Raw genomic sequence first — 17,861 nt, forward strand, 5'->3', positions numbered from 1 at the left:
GATGCAATTATTATCCTCATTCCATAACTGAGGTAATTCACTGAAGCTTGCCTAAGGCCGTAGAGCTGCTGAAGTGGCGCCCAAGATTCCACACAAGGTATCTGACTTTAGGAATGGAATACTTATCTCTTTCTCCTTCATATATGCACTTACAAAATAACACTAAAACAGAGGCATTAAATAATACAAGAATGCGAGTTAAGCTGAAGATTCTGACTTAGGAAGAATCATGTTACAAGACTATGGTAAGGATATGGAGAATAGGACGCACGTAGAGGAATTTGGGGATCAGGGGTAGAAATAAGAACTGCAGTCTCCTGGGACTCCTAGTCAATGATAATTCACTTATGCAAATGCATTAACCCTAAACATCGACTCAGAATTACAATAGTATCTTTAATAACAGCATCTATTACAACTTGACAAGTATGGCATACTTTTTCTTTAGACTAAAGCCCTGTAATAGCCCTGAAAAAAACAGATTATACATATATAGATATAGATATAGTGTCTATATAGATACATGTGTACATAGAGAATACATATATACGTATGTGTAGTACCTAAAACTTAAATGGGAAGGAAAAGCAAAGGCGCAAAAAGAAATCAGATTTGTCATGCATGTTTATGTGCTTAAGGCTCGATTCGATTAAACATTCATCTCCCAGTGTGAGATTTTTGCCACCTCACACACTTTCAGGGTCTAGAATTCAGTACAAATGCCAGCTCTACCATGAGCACCAATCCAGCTCAGAGGAACACCCTGACCCCACCATAGAAGTACCCAGGAGAGGGTTGTGCATTCAGATTGCCCGCAAGGCTCTTTCTTAGCCAACGCCAGCCCCAGCAAGTCTAAAAGTTGGAGGACAGTTGAGCTACGCAGGAAATGGAACACACCAGAACACCTGTGGGGCTTTCTATTTTGTTACTTGGTTTAACCACAGTGAAGAGCCAGACTGAACTCTTGTTTTTGATGGCCACAAAAGCTGCCTTTTATTCTTGAGGACGGACTCCAAGATGGGTGCTCCTGTCTACAGACCCCTCTGGTCAAAGCAGCATTGGGTTGACATGGGTTTGCTGTTGCTTTCTGGCTTTATCTTTGTGCCCCTATGACGGACTGGTTTTGTGTCATTTTGTCCTAAGACCCCACGATGCGCTGCTCTCTGGAGAAATGCTGTGATCGGCTTCACGAAGCTGTTACTGTGGCAGTTTAGGACTCTTTCCTCTTATCTTAGCTTTCCTAAACCCTAGGCAATATTTTGTGAAATCTTGGCTGTTTTCTTTTTTTTTTCTGAGAAAACAGATGTCACGAGTGCTCCTTTCTTTAAAGACCTGCACTCTTATTTTGATTGAGCACACATCAACACCATATTACCTCATAGCCACAAAGCAGTGGGCATGAGTTGCAAATTTCTTTAAAGGTATGTCATCTGACTTTGATTTAGCACACATTAGGACCACATTACATCACCGCAGCTTCAAATCAATGAGTTCAGATAAAGATGACAATGTTTGATGCACACCCAAACACACAGCCATTCTAGTCCAGATTTTATTTGTTTTAGTTTACATACCAAATTGTTTTACTAAGGTAATTTTAGGGCCAATTAAACTAGTTTTATTCAAAGTACGTTAAATTACATACAGTATTAACAATCTCTAGACACAATGAACTTAAAATGTAAGGAAGAGAAATAGAAATCTTTCACAGGCTCAGTTGTAGAACTCAAATGAAAATTTACAACTATAGAAAAGATGATGCTTGAAATTAGAATTGAAAGGCTCCTTGGGGACTTTTTCTTGGAGCTTATTAGTTTACCCAGGAGAAATATAAATATCCACAAACTTTGGAGCTAATTAGTAAGTAACAGAATTAACACTAGATCCTAGATGTTGTGTTATTCCAAGTCACCATTGCATTATTGTTACATCAGAATCCTTCCATACTTGCAAATGTGTATGAGAAAATGAAAGAAAGGCATGAAAGCAAAATGTCTTATCTTTTTAGGCATTTAATCCTATTTGTGAGTGTAATGTCTAAAAAAAAAAGATGATGCTTAATGAATAAGGATTTTAATATCAGAACCCAAAAGATATTTTAAACACACATGTTTCAAAAGGGGAAAATTCTTTAATAATTTAGCATAAAATCAAATTATATAAACTTGGTTTATTCCAGAAAATATTGCTTTAAACATTTATACCATGATCGAAAGTCCTTTGGTAGCTTTTAATCAAAATGAAACATGCTATTTTGTAAAAATATAAAGTACTTTTTAAGTGTTATCACAAAAGTATTTTGTCAGTTACCATACTAACATCACTACTGAACCTTCCCGTCACTGCTCAACATTGTATGTGCACAATTGGCCAGGTGCCAACAAAATCATTTAGTCTCTCAACAAATGACCTCTGCATCACAACTTCAAGGCTTGGGTCTCCTGTGAAGCTCTAAGGTCTTTTGTGGCCAACACCAATTCAGCAAGGTGTTTGCCGGGCTATTGATTGTGTTGTGTGGTTTCATTGCTTTTCACAGACATTCTGCCTCTTCGTTATTTCAGATAGACCCAAAGGTGCAAAAAGACAAATGTCCCAATTGTTACAATTTTCTGATAGTTACTAGTTAGTAAATAAAACTTTACATTCTTCATTTACACACACACACATACACACATGTGTGTTTATTTTCTTTTGTTTTTGAAACCGTGACTTCCTATGTAAGCCTAGGCTGATCTCAAACTCCAGACACAGTGCTGAAGTTACAGGCTTGAGCCGGAGAGTGCACAGATTATTTTGTATTTTGAGACATTTCAAATCCTTTCTCTTCCTTGCGTCAAGCGTCACAAGTTGCTGTGCGACATAAAACAACAGCACAAGCTGAAGATTTGAGTGACACCATCCCACGATGCACAGCTCTCTGGGTGTATTTTCCAGGGGAAGGAGAGTCCCATGGTTGAGATCAGCTAGCTCCTAACCTGAATGAGTCTGAGCTGAATCATATCCAGGCCTCTGTGGCTTCAAAGCCACAAACCCCGAATGTCAACAAGAATAAATGTTGTTTGTGAAGGGCGATTGAGAATGATGAGCTGGTGTTTCCTTTCTGCCCTTGCATGCTGTGGGAGGTGGAACCATGGGAGAGAGCTCCTCCTGCCCCCACAGCTTGCTCTGACTCTCCATGTCGGGCTGCTATTCTGACCCTTCATGGCATCTTTCAGATTTGGGAACCAGTTCCAACGACAGACTGTCTCTCTCCATTCTGATCATGGGGTCTGGGTTCTCTGGGAGGGATTTTTTTTTAAATTTATTTGTATCTTTTTGTCAGTTGTGGGGCCTGAACTCTGGGCCTGGGCGCTGTCCCTCAGCTCTTCAGCTCAAGGCTAGTGCTCTACCACTTGAGCCACAGCGCCACTTCCAGCTTTTTCTGCTTATGTGGTGCTGAGGAATCGAATCCAGGGCCTCATGCATGCTAGGCAAGCACTCTACCACTGAGCCACCTTCCCAGCCCAGGGATTTTTTTTTTAACATAGAGAAAAACAAAATATGAACAAAAACTATACGAGACAGTAAACTGACACTTGCTGGGATTTGAAATAAAAACAACCTCCGGAGCTGGAAGCAGACATAGACAGGCAAAATGTTTGTAGAACTTTCCAGACAGCCTGCATTGCTTTCTCTCACTCCACCTGGTTTCCTGTTGGCCCTCCAAAATAACTTCCCAGTGCTTCTGGCCAGGTATTTTGCATTGTGTAGCTATCTCCTAGGTATTTTCTGTCTGGGACCCTGGAAAATTCGTCCTTGTGCTCCACTCCTTACTCTTACTCTTTCTTCAGTTTTCTTCCCATACATTCTGGCTGTACATTGTGCGGAGTGGACAGACCAGGGGTTCATTCGAGAAAGGGTAGTTCAACTGATTTCTCCACCTGGGTACCAGCTCTTCAGAGCACCTTGTATCCTGCGGTACACACTGGAATCCCTTCCTTCCAGGAGCTGGAGTGAATTCCTGTAGCTTCCTGCTTTCTCCCTAGGCTTGATGAGGCTCCCTAAGCAACTCCCAGCCCCCATCTGAGACTGCCAGAAAATGGACCCCTGGGACACAGAGATGTGTGTGCCCAGGACTAAGTGCTCAGGGCTTTCACAGCCCGGCATATCCTCTCTGCCCTCCACCCTGAGCTCTGCATGATGACCTGTCCTTCACACGGTGTCAGCAAAAAACATGAATGTTTGTGATCATTTGGGTAAATGCCCAAAAGTGGGATTGCTGGGTCATAGGGGAGCTCTATGTGGAGTCTTTTGAGGAACCTCCATACTAAAGCTACCAGCACGACTATGTTTATTGCAGCATTATTTACCATAGCTAAGATATGGAACCAACCCAGATGCCCCTCAGTAGATGAATGGATCAAGAAAACGTGGTATATATACACAATGGAATTCTATGCTTCCATCAGAAAGGATGACATTGCCCCATTAGTTAGGAAATGGAAAGACTTGGAAAAAATTATATTAAGTGAAGTAATCCAGGCCCAAAGAAACAAGATCCCATGGTTTCCCTTATTTGCAATATCTAGTATATGTCTGAGACAAGCAGAAAAGGTCAGATAAGTTGATGTTAGGTGAAATGAACCTCAAGATAAGGATTCAAATGTTTTTTTTCTTTCTTGCGATTGTTTCTAACATATTTACAAGATGATTTCTTTGTTGCTTTGTATGTCCCTCCCCCACAGTATAACCCCTGCTTCCACTGTAGTTGATGTTGGTATAATTTGTGGAGGGGAAGGGAAAAAACAAATTGCTTAAATAGGGATACAGGTGGACCCATTGCAACAATGAGATGTACAAGATATTATGTCAAAAAACTTTACCACTTTGGCCAGGGGCAGGGGGAAAGGGGGGAGGGGGGTAGATGGGAAGGGATGGGAAGGGGAAACAAAGGAGGAGGCAACAATGCTTGATAAGAAATGTACTCATTACCTTGCCCATGTAATTGTAACCCCTCTTTATGATATTTTCACAATTAAAAAAAAAGCCCATGAATGTCTTTAGTCATGTGGCATTTTATGTATCCTGAGAGAGATATCAGCCAGGCCCTCGTGGTTTTTCTGTAGAACAGAGCAATGTCACCGTTACCCCTGTCAGACAATGTTGTGCCGTGGCTGTGATGAACCCCAAAAGAGGAGCATTGTGTAACCCCACTAGAACATACATAACAGACACGAGCCCGGGCTTGTCCTTGCTGTTTTAGATCTTGCATTTACAGAGTATATCTGAACTTATTTAATGGTTCCCTTATTGTAGGAAATTAGATGCTGAAGAAGTTTATCCCTTCCTCCTCCCCTTCTTCCCCCCTCCCCCCCATGGTGGAGAGGGAAGCTGACTGCTTCCAGGTCTACCAGTTACCAAGGTACTGGCTGGAAACTTAGCCAAGAGGGAGGGAGGTGTCCCTGTGCAGACCTTACAGTTCCTGTATTACAAATATTGCTTCATAGCCAGGTCCTCGGGTCTCAAGCCTGTAATCCTAGCTACTCAGGAGGCTGAGATCTAAGGATCACAGTCCAAAGCCAGCCTGGACAGAAAATTCTTCATGTGACTCTTACCTTCAATTACCCACTCAAAAACCAGAAGTGGCTCTGTGGCTCAAATGGTAGAGGGCTAGCCTTGAGCACAAAGAGGCTCAGAGACAGCACCCAGGCCCTGAGGTCAAGCCCCACAACCAATAAACAAAAAACAAAAACAAAACAATATTGCTTCTGTTGGATAGGCTTATCCATGTATCTGATCAAGTACACAAATATCTCAGGAGACAGCTTTCTCTACCCGAGCTGTCTGAGGAAGAAACAGGAAGATTTTACGTTCTGTTACTGCCAAATGATCCTCAGAACTGCTGTTTTCATCTGCTCGAACAGATATGAACCTCCTCCCCGAGTCTCTCACCAACCACAGGCATGTGTATTGTCTAAATTTTAGTTTCCTGACTACTAATGATGTTGATCATTTTATTCATACATTTTTCATATATATTTTGCGAAATATTATATCCTTTTCCTTCTTTTTCTACTGAGTTAATTTTGGTGTGTGTGTGTGTGTTTTTTTAATTTTGCAAGTTCCTTCGGCTATTTTTGTTAAACATCCTGTGTTTCATGTACTTGTAGACACAAGCATACATAAATGTGATAGACTTAAAGTATGAATAAGCACATGTATGTATATGGAGTTTATATCTGTGTGTATATATCTATATAGATAGATATATACATGCCTTTTAATCCATGTTAGTACAGATTCAGTTTTGGTGGGGGGTTTTTTTGGGTCCGGTCATGGGGCCTGAACTCTGGGCCTGGGCGCTGTCCCTCAGCTCTTCAGCTCAAGGCTAGCGCTCTACCACTTGAGCCACAGCGCCACTTCCGGCTTTTTTCTTTTTTTGCTTATGTGGTGCTGAGGAATCGAACCCAGGGCCTCATGCATGCAAGGCAAGCGCTCTGCCACTGAGCCACCTTCCCAGCCCTAGATTGAGTTTTTATAGATTGTATTTCTTAAGCCCAACAAACCCCACCCTCCCACCCTGAGTCCTTTCTCCTGACCTCCTCCAGCACTACTGAGTTTCATGCTTCATATCATGTTTCATGTTCTCTGTATCACTGAATCTTTGTGGTCTTTATTCTTACGTGCCTGGCTGTATATGTGTGTGGGTGAGCACACTTGTTGATACTTGGGCTTGAACTCAGGGCCTCTTGTTCTTAATTGGCTTCATTTTCACCCAAGGTTGTTGGCTTGAGCCACACCTCTACCTGTGCTTGGCAGAGCCTGGCTTCTTTCAGTAGACATGAGAATGACTCATTCACCTTGTGCCCCAGACCCTCCCCTCCTCTGTGGGCTAGAAGGGTAAGCCAACTAGTAAAACCAGGCAGGCAATTTCCCTCTAAAGACACATCCAAAAGAGGGGAAGACAATCTCATCCCACGGATTCCATTACTTTCTTCTGCCTTTAATGATTCCTTTTAATCTTCCATTCCAAGTTTTCTTTATGGACCTCAATCCTCCATTTTGCTCTTGTTTTCCCTCATAGGTTAGCCCTCTGTTAACCTGTGTGAAGAAGAACTGAAAGGACTAATGTAAACACCTGGCCTGGAATTTTGGAATGGACATGTGACAACACAAAAGCTTCCCTTTAGATGAATGAGCAAGAAGCCAGCTTAAGAACCCCCCAATAAGCAAAGAAGTGGAGCCCAGGGTTCATAGTGTAGGCCTGAGGGTTTTGCATTTCTCTGTCTCTGTCACTCTGTGTGTGTGTGTCTCTCCCCCCCCCCCCCCCAGTCTCTCTCTGTCCCTTTCTTCCTGTTATGAAAGTTCAACACTGACTCAGTAGTAAGTCTTCTCGCAAACCTCAGCACCTAGAATGAGAGCTTCCCTCTTCCCACCACCAACAATCTTCTTTGGAAAAGCATTGGCCAGGATACATTCTGCCATCTCTCTGTGTGTTGGAAAGGAGGAGCAGTATTTGTCCTTATGTAGGTAGTTATTTAATTATGTCTTACCCAAGCCTGGGCTTTTCCAGCGTCCTCATAAAACAGCAAAGTCCTTCCTTAGAGTCTGGGAAGATTGTAGGTGAAGGAACAGAGGTCGAAGACAGCAGGATTGAAATAGTACTTATATTTTAAAATCCAAATGAAAAAAGCTAATTAAAATGGAAGCAAAATCAATCAAAGCAAGGAGTAAAACAATAACTAAAAGAATTCAGAGCTCTCGGCTCCTGTAGGCTCTGTCCAGCAGGTGGCAGGACAGTTGCAGGTTACACTGGCTACAGTGGTGAGTTTTCCAGCATCTGTGGGGCATTGTCTCCAGCGGTGCCCAGTTCGGACTGATGGAGTGGAACAATAACTATTAAGCTAAGAAATATATGTTCCCAATGAGGCTTCCTAAGGTAAATAAGAGTCCCTTGTTAGTTTCTACTCAAGTTCTGGGACTGTTTTTACCTTCAGACTAGCACATACCACATACTCCTGGGACTTGCTGCTTTTAAGTTTATTCATGGTTAAGAAGTCCTTGGGTTTGTTTTCCCCATGCTCCACCATCTGCTCAATTTGTTGGCATCTTGTAATCTTATTAGGAGAAGGACCACTTGTAATATAAGATATCTTTGCCAATTCTCTTTTTGTTTATGGAAATTTTATTTTTATAATATTTCATCTAGATGTAAGAATAGATAACAATTATATTACTTAGTGAAGATACATAATGTCTCCAAAAAAAACTTTTAAGCTTTTAAGTAGCATATAATTTTGCTTATACTTAGTAACTTTTGTAAGTCACTGATTAAAAAAAAAAAACTTTTAACATTTGCTACTTATTTCTACATCCAGATTCTTCCTAAACTATTTAAAGAGCACTGGGCATTTAAAGTAACTATAGAACAAGTGAAGGTAAAAGCTGTTTGTCACACCTTGGATTATGGATGTATTGTTTTTGTGGCAATGGTAGTTTATGTTTTGTTTTTACCTGAAACACTGATACTGTATTTTGTTCAGAAGGTAAGAAAGAAATAGAAAATATTCTCATCTCTATTTTAATAGCCTTTGGGGGGGGGTGAAGAATGTATAGAATAACTTTTGGCATTGCCCAATCAAACAAATAAACAGGCTATTGTTATGTCCAACGTAATTATGTTATACAAAAAACTAGAAGATCATCAGAAAATAAAACCACAAAAATAAGCTGATCCTCTTTCCTCCTTAAGAATAGCCTATTTCTTTAAAAAAAAAAAAGGGGGGGGGGCGCTAGGGTAAGAAAAATTCCACTTAAGACAAAATAAAAATGGCAGTAAAAGAAATTTACAAGACAATCTTTGCCTTCTTTGTACTGTACAAATGTTGCATGTGTCTCCAGAAAATGTCCTTGTTTTAATACTGTGTTAATGGAAAATTGCATTAAGTGATTTGTGGGCCTTTACGTAACTGCCCTTTTGGAAACTCAAAAGATTGACAAATTCCTGAGGTCAGAAACTCTGTGGCTAAGCTTAATACTTTTTAAACAATGACACTAAAGAATGAAAATACACAGGAAAGAGAAAATAAAACAGTTGTATGAGGATGGTTAAAACTGAAGTCTGCTAGGTACACTTCTTTTTGGCAATAAGCTAGCTCTTTTGTTATCTTTCAGTTACATATTTATTTTGTAGAGCTTTTTTATTTTACATTCTAAAACATTATCTTCAAATAGTTGCACAAAGGAGTACCAAAAACAAAGCAGTTATGAATATAATGCATCCTGAGCAGTGTCACCATCTGTAACATTCCCACCCCCCTTCAACCTTCCCCTTTCCTTATGTTTCTTAATTTTGCAGTATACACAATGAATTCTTGACTGCATTCTCTCCTCCCTCCCCCTTCATTCATCTGCCTCTCTCCTCTTCACCTCACCTCTCTTCTTACATGTACCCATTTCTCAGTGCTGGTTATGTTGGGCTTTGACCTAGCATTATACTATTTGAGCTCTCCATAGAGACTATTATACTTCAGTTAATTCATTTGTAACCAGTTGGATATGACCCATCTCAACATGTTTACTTATATAGCTTTATAGGTGCATTCTATCTACCACAAATTAGGAAAACCATGCAGCATTTGTTTCTCTGGGCCTGACTTACTTCACTGAACATAATTTTTTTCCTTTCCTTATGAATGGCAAAATACCATTCTATCCAACAGATGAGTAAAATTTTACTGTGTATATATACTACATTTTCTTGATCAAAATTTTACTGTGTATATATACTACATTTTCTTAATCCATTTGTCCATTGAGGGGTGTCTGGGCTGATTCCCAGTGTTGCAGTGAACATGGTTGTGCTGATGGCTTTCCTGTAAACTTGTTTTGTGTTCCATTGAGTAAATGCCCAGGAATGGGATTCCTGAATCATAGGGTAGTTTTGTGTTTAGTTTTTGAAGACCTCAATATTGCTTTCCAAAGTGGTTGGACAAGCTTACATTCCCACCAACAGTGTATTAGAATTCCCTTTCGGCCACATCCTCACTGTTTTCTCCATGATGGCCATTCTAGCTGGGGTGAGATGAAATATCAGCATTATTTTTGTTATATTTTCTGCAAAATTAATTATGGTTCTGTTGTAAAGTGAATCATCCCAGAAGCCACATTTTTGGAATATGAAATATTGGAGTCTTTATTATAACACTAGGAGTCTGCATGTGGAACATTGTTACAAAGGCCTACAGCCCCCAAATACACATAACACAGCTAAGAAAAACATGCTAGAGAGCAAAGAAAGAACAAAAACAATAGCAACACGCCAATTCAGCTCCAATGGAGGGTTGAATTGGGACTCATGATGATCAGACACCAGCCTGGAGACATGACACAGGACAGGATCATGGAGACACGTGGCATGGTGTAATGGTGGTTAGGCTGAACGGGGCCTAAATAGGGCCTGAGCAGGGGGCGCATCCGCAGGAAATTCCCAGTCCTAGGCACTGGGCTGACAGATTCAGTAACCTATCAGCCAAGTGCCCAACCCTGCCTCAGGGGATCCGGGCATGCCCATCACCAGGGGCGGTTTCCCTCCTTCAACATGAAGACAAGATGCCAGACCCTACCATCCAACTATGTGGCCAATATGGCGCCAGCCAGACCTGACCTCCTTACTTCAGTTCTAATGGTTAAATGAATACTGGGAAAGCCTGTAAGATCTTTAGATTATGAAGTAAAAATCAGAATGTTATTTCCAATTGTCCTGCAAGCCAATATCAAGTAGGATAGAGCTAAGAAAAACACCTTGAAACATCCTTTCATCTTCTATATATTGAAAGAAAGTAACTAAGAGAAGTTGTTGGGCTTATTTATTTAGTTGTTCGTTTGTTTTCAATTTAGAATTCATTGGTTATACCTGTAAGCAATATGCCCACCTTTGGTCCTCAGCTCCTCCCAGACCTGCTGGCCCCTCCCTCTCTCCGCCCAGACCCTCCTGAACTCCCATCTACCTCACTTCCTATCCCCCAGAGCCTGCTGCTACCTAGATAACAGAGCTGCATGTGCTCTCTCTCTGGGGGAAATATGGCTCCTCTAATAAACCTTGTAATAATCTTTCTCCTGTGCCTGTCTGCTTCCGGGTGGAGCCCTGGGATGGATGGGCTGGATCCTTTCATGGATCTTTTCAATACCAAGATTATTTCATGCAGAAATTTTACATAAATTAAATACATTTTGGACAATGCATTTTGAGTGCGCCCACCCCATCTATTATATGTCTTTGTCCCTCCTCCTCCTCCTCTTTGTCCCATTCCTTTTTTAAATAATCTTTAGCGGGTTTCTTTATAGCATCTCTATGCACATATGTGTAATGTATCTCCATCCTCATCAGCCCCTGGAACTGTCTCCATTTCCCCTGCCTATCTCATTGAAACCTTTGTAGACTGTCCCTTTTGTACTCATCTCATTATTATTGTTGTTGCTGATGCTTGTTTTTAGTTGATTTTGGACGCAGGTTCTACCTAGGACTGACAATATGAGAGATTTGGCTTTTTGTGCTTCCTTATTTCCCTCAATATGATGATCTCAGGTTCTATTTTCCTGCAACTGGTGCAATTTTATTCTTCTTTATGGCTAAGTAATAGTCTTATTGAGAAAAGGTTGAGCTACGGATGGGGAAAGAAATGAATAAGATGAACCACAAATTTTTTTCAAAGAAATGCTTTTTTGAACGATAACCTATATTGAAGTGAGGAGGTCAGGTCTGGCCCGCGCCATATCAGCCACATGGTGGATTATAGGTCTGGCATCTTGTCTTCATACTGGGGGAAGGACCCCCCCACACACGCACCCCAACACCTGCCTCCCAGGTAATGGGTGTGCCCAGACCCCTGGAGGCAGGGGCAGGCACTTGGCTGATAGATTACTGAATCTGTCCGTCTAGTGCCTGGGACTGGGAATTTCCTGAGGATCTGCCCCCTGCGCCAACCTATTTAGGCCCTGACGAGCCTAGCTACTGGGCTCCATGCCACATATGTCTCTGTGATCGTGTCCTGTGTCCTGTTTCCTGGCTCATCTCCAGTCATCATGGCCTCCCAATTCAACTCTCCACTGGAGCTGAATTGGCTTGTTGGTATTGTTCTTGTTATTTCTTTCCTCTTTAGCATTTTTCCTAGCTGTGTTATGTGTATTTGCATGCCTCAGGCCTTTGTATTCTATATTTTAAAATGTGGCTTCTGGGATGATTCACCTTATAACAATATCAAAGGGACATAAGAGCCAGTCTGAGTTTCTTTATTCCTTGTTTGAAGGACATTTAGGCTGATTTTATCCTTTGACTATGATGAGGGCTTGGTGTTTATCTCATCTGGTGATTTACACTCTTAGATACAAACCCAAGGGTGGTGGTATGGCAGGGTCATAAGCTAGGTCTATTAGCTTTTTGATGAAATTCTGTATTGATTTCCATAGTGTTCACACTAGTTTATACCCCCCACCAAGTATGGATATAAGTTTCTTTTCCCCCAAATCCTCTGCAGGATTTATTCTTAATGGTTTTCTTGATGACAGCCATTCTGACTGAGATGAGATGGACTCTCAATATAATTTTGATTTGCATTTTTTAATGGCTAAGGATGTTGGACATTTCCTATGGACTTGTTAGCCATTTGTGTTTCTTCTTCTGAAAACTATCTGTTTGATTTATTGCCCATTTGTTAGATTATTTTTGATGTTTTTATTTTTTGATGTTTTATTTGTTGGGTTGTTTGTATAGTCTGGATATTAATCCTTTATCTGATAAATAGCTGGCCAAGATTTTTCTCACATTCTTTGGGTTGTCTTGTCATTCTAATTGTTTCCTTTGATTCAGTCCCATTTGTCAACTCTTATTCTCATTTCCTAGAACACTGGTGTACTATGTTGAAAATACCTAACTGTGCCTTTATCTTCAAGAGATTTTCCCTTTGTTTTCCTGTAGTAGCTTCAATGTTTCAGCTCCTCTTTTTTTTTTTTTTTTAAGTGGTAGAGGAAAATAATGTACACAATAATTCCAAGTTATTCTGTACAGGCATTAATGTTTTCTATATTTGTGCCAATATAGATTTATGGACAGTGATTTTCTACTTTGGGTTCTAATCCAGTGCTATATTGTTTAGTTTGTTAATCAAGTTTATCTATCACTGGCCACTCACAACTCTTTCTGTTTGGTTCTTCCAATATTTGACATAGATGATCACTCACCTCTTGCTCCATCTTACTCATTTCTTTCCCCAGCCTTACCTCAGCCATTTCTTAAGAACCTTTGTTCTTAGTCAGGGTACTTAGTATTAAGAAGTACTTCGTAGTAGTCTGGCCACTGAGTGTGCTTATTTGTAAGAGGTTGTCTTCATCTCTATACCCTCCCAGATCTAGGAGCTATGTTGTACTGACACTAATCCCCATATCACATAGCGTTTTCTCTTTCTTCGTCTGTATTTTTAATTTTTATTTTTATTGTCTTTAAGTCGTTGTACAAAGGAGTAGCCAGTTAGTAAAGCAGTTTATGAATACAAGATGTCTTGATCAATGAAACCTTCAACATTCTCACTCATCCCTTTCCTACCCACCCCTTCTCTCATTCTTCTTAATTTTGTAGGATATACATTAGATACTTGTCTACATTCACCCCCTCTTCTTAATTTGCCCCTACCTTTTCCTTGACCCCACCCCTTTCAAGTACCCACTTCCTGGTGTTTTATTTTGCTGAACTTTGACTTGACCTTTCTAAGGAAGTGCACTATTTGCGTAGTTCTTCCCCATTTCAGTAGAAAAGCTGGACATATTTTAGGCTTAGATACAATCTCTAGACCAAATGTAACCAAGAAGGAACAAAATATCACTGTCGTTTCTGTATGTACTCCAAGCGAGCTTCTACTAGACCAAGTGACAGTTGTGGATAACTGTTTGGAGCGACATTTATCCAGGGAGATGCAAAAGAAAAGATGGATAAGAGCAACTCCAGCATGAAAATCTACTGGAAAATCAGATAATGAACTCCATTTTCCGAGTAGAAAGATCAGTAACCACACTGTGTCTTTTGTTTTATCCTCAGCTGGAAAGGCAGCTCCTGATGCAGAATGAGATGAGGGAACGACAAATGGCCATGCAAATCGCTTGGTCTCGAGAATTCCTCAAATATTTTGGCACTTTCTTTGGTATTGCAACCATCTCTTTAACAGCGGGGTATGTTCGTTATTCAAGATTTTTGTTAAATAACATGCTTCTTTCTGTCTTTACCATAATCATATCATTACTAACTTGGCTAAGATAGGGATTTAATCCTAATAGTGTATGTGTGTATAACATATATATATGTATATATATATGTAATACATATTTTATATATATAACATGTATTATATATATGTATATATTAGCTTAGTCCTCAGGGGAAATACTATAAATCCAACATAAAGATGATTGATTTCACCTTTATTTCCTTGGATTTCTTTTGATCTTCTCTCTACTTTGTAAGTTAGAGGATTGACTTGACACCAAGAAAAGACTTCTTTTATGGGTTTATCCACAGTCCCAGTAGGTCATTCTTAATTGTTATCCATTTTAAAAACCAGGAATCTGATCCTCAGAGTCCAATAAAAATGAGCAAACCATAGAAGTACTTTTGAGAACTCAGAATCCACTTGGGTGTATTGGATAAGGAAATCCTATTTCTATACATAAGTCACATGAATTCAATGCCTTGGGAATGAAGAATGCTCTTCCAGGAAAGCAGGTGGTCTATCTTCAGATATAGGTAGGTAGATAGATAGATAGATGATAGATAGATAGGTAGATAGATAGATAGATAGATAGATAGATAATGTATATAACTTATTCCTTAATACCAGGTCTTTTTATTCTTGAAACAGAGCGATAAAACGAAAAAAGCCAGCCTTCCTCTTTCCCATTGTTCCGTTAAGTTTTATCTTCACCTACCAGTATGACTTGGGCTATGGAACACTCCTACAAAGAATGAAAGGTAAAACAGAATTTCTATTTCCTGGTTCATTGTTAAGGATGCTTTACCAAAGTTCATCGTTACCATGCTGACCTTTCCTGGGCTATGAGCCTATTATTATTTTATCAGTCTACCTCCATGTGGGAAAGGAAGAGCTGCATATCCCTCTTCAAGTATTAGGACTAAGGAACAGAGCATTTCATTCCTAGGCCTAGGAGACAGAGGGAGCATATGTTCTTAAAATTCCCATTTAAAAATGGAAATGTATTTATGTGTAGAAAGTATATTAAAATGTCCAGAGAATGACTGGTATCATAGTGAACACAGCTGCACAATGAGCTGAGCAGTTGTTTTTTTCTGTAAGAATCTAAAAACTGATTTATACCATTATTCCTAGGGAGAAATGTGTTGAGTTTCAAAACAGAATAAAGGCCATTTTAACCCATAAGCTGACTGTACAGACTAGTGCACTAAGGTTAAATCTCATTTCCATGATCTTCTCAGTTTCATGTAACTTATTTGCATAAGAACTCACTCAGCCAGGCACTGGTGGCTCACACCTATAATCCTAGCTACTCAGAAGACTAAGATCTGAGGATCAAGGATTGAAGCCAGCCTGGGCAGGAAAGCCCATGAGACTCTTATCTCCAATTAACCTCCAGAAAACTGGAATTGGTACTGTGGCTCATAGTAGTAGAGCACTAGCTTTGAGTAAAAAAACAGGCTCAGGGACAACAACCAGGCCCTGATTTCAAGCTCTGAAACTGACAAAAAAAAAAAAACAACTCATTTCATTCAAGCTCAACCCAGTGTCATGTTTATATGGAGACTAGAATTCTGGAAGTGGCGCTGTAGCTCAAGTGGTAGAGCGCTCGCCTTGAGTTGAAGAGCTGAGGGACCACGCCCAGGCCCAGAGTTCAAGCCCCACGACCAACAAAAAAAAAAAAAACTATATAGAGACTAGAATTCTGAATGTCTTATTAAAAAAAAAATGATAAGAGCAGCTAGTGGCTGACACCTGAGGAGGTTACTCAGGAGGCTACTCAGGAGGCTGAGATCTGGGGACCATAGTTCTGAAGCCAGCCTGGGAAGAAAAGTTCCCATGAGACTTTTATCTCCAATTAACCACTCAAAAACTAGAAGTGGCTCTGTGGCTCAAGTGGTAGAGTGCTAGCCTTTGGCATAAAGAGGCTCAGGGACAGTACCCAGGCCCTGAGTTCAAGCCCCACACCAACCAAAAAAGAAAAAAAAAACATAAGAAATTGCAACTGCCCAGTATTTTCACAATAAAAAAAAAAAAGAAATTGCAGCTGCCTTTTATTGCACTCACTTGCATGTGTTACTAAAGGAAAGCAAGTTTATTTTCCAGAAAACTCTCTACATCTGCAAAGTAACTTTATACACCTCTATAGTTTAGACATTTCAAATTTTAAGGTATGTTGTATGAATTTCCTGCTTAAATGCAGCTCTAGAATTCATTGGGAAATTTCCAGCAATGCAAGGTTTTAGGTTATTTTTGTCTTGTTAGTAATCGTGACTCCAAAATATAAAACTTTGTTTAACTAAATCTTGTTTAACTGTATCTTAGTTGTTCATCAAGGCTTGCCTATTTATGATTTTATAATCATTTTAATTCTGATTTATGCCAGACAAATAATCAGATGGTTAAATGGCTCTTATAATGTGAAACCTATGTCCTATCTTGTTGGGTTTGAAATACAGTTAAATGATAAATGCAGCCAAGTATGGTAGAACACACCTTTAATACCAGCATTCAGGAGCCTGAAGCAGGAGAATTGTAAGTTCCAGGCTAGTCTCCACACCATGGTCAGATCCTGTCTCCAAAACAAGCAAAAAGATATGTGTGTTAGGAGATAGATAAGCTAAGTAACTTCATCTGGCCAATATATAAAACATCTGTATACACAAATACCAACTTGTATATAAATTTGCATAAGTACACATTTTTACTAAAAATGAATTAAGCAAGTAAATAGTGTACTCAGGAAAATGATGTCCAGAAAGCATTTTAAGAATTGATCAATATGTGTTCCTCTGGGGGCTATGTAACTTCTCCTGAGGAAAGTAGGTGAACGTACATTTGGGGAGCTGGCTCCAGACAGTGTCATAGCTTGTCTCTACAGTGCCATGGCCATTACTCTTCTCACTGAACATCATGACCCCTTTGTCCTCTGTATTTTCTTTAAGGCGAAGCTGAAGACATACTGGAAACAGAAAAGACTAAGTTGCAGCTTCCCAAGGGAATAATCACTTTTGACAGCATCGAAAAGGCCAGGAGAGACCAGAGTAGATTCTTCATAGACAAATGAAGCCCTGCGTACACACGTCATCGCCGGATGAGCAGGATGTTGGCTTGAATCATGGTTTTTACAGGCTTTTTTTTTTTTCCAGTGCTCCAGATTTTGATAGAATGAATTTTATACTAAAATATTCAAAGGCAAGCTGAGTTTTATTGAATCAAATTTGTAATTTTCAACACAAAATGCATGTGGGCACTCTAAACACCTTTCGGAGTTCCTCTGTGTGTGTTTTTGTAATCATGACCTTCGTGAAAACATAATAAATTTTCTCATTTTGAATTCCTAGAGTGCTCTGCAAATGTCCTGCTGCTGGCCGTTCTCTGTTGCCACTGCCCCTCTCCAATTCTCATACACGTTCTTATGCAAAGCGATCAATTGTGTCCTGTCTCCACATAAAGGAACAGCAGTCACAGAGGGGTGAGCTGAATGGCTCACCCAAAGTCATATGTAGGCAGAACTTGGAACTGAACCTGGAGAGTTTGGTTAGCTCCAGTATCTGTGCTCTAAAAGGACTTGAAAAGGCTAGGCCTCCATGTATGCTTCATCAGCAAACAAATGGCTCTGGA

At 40.0% G+C, this 17,861-nt stretch overlaps 1 protein-coding gene across 3 annotated transcripts in view; it reads left to right on the plus strand.

Moving 5' to 3' along the window:
* The window catches only part of Plgrkt (plasminogen receptor with a C-terminal lysine), a 33,851-nt gene extending 16,277 nt beyond the window's left edge, over window positions 1–17,574 (plus strand). For all 3 annotated transcript variants that reach the window (XM_042699358.1, XM_042699357.1, XM_042699359.1), the window contains exons 4-6: window positions 14,069–14,199; window positions 14,886–14,995; window positions 17,183–17,574. In XM_042699358.1, the coding sequence (XP_042555292.1) occupies window positions 14,069–14,199; window positions 14,886–14,995; window positions 17,183–17,304 (363 nt within the window). In that variant the 3' untranslated portion in view covers window positions 17,305–17,574. The remainder of the gene's footprint in view (window positions 1–14,068; window positions 14,200–14,885; window positions 14,996–17,182) is intronic.
* The last annotated feature ends 287 nt before the right edge of the window (window positions 17,575–17,861 follow it).

This window comes from Dipodomys spectabilis, unplaced genomic scaffold (genome assembly GCF_019054845.1).
Source record: "Dipodomys spectabilis isolate Male_0828 unplaced genomic scaffold, ASM1905484v1 ptg000241l, whole genome shotgun sequence".
Taxonomy (NCBI): domain Eukaryota; kingdom Metazoa; phylum Chordata; class Mammalia; order Rodentia; family Heteromyidae; genus Dipodomys; species Dipodomys spectabilis.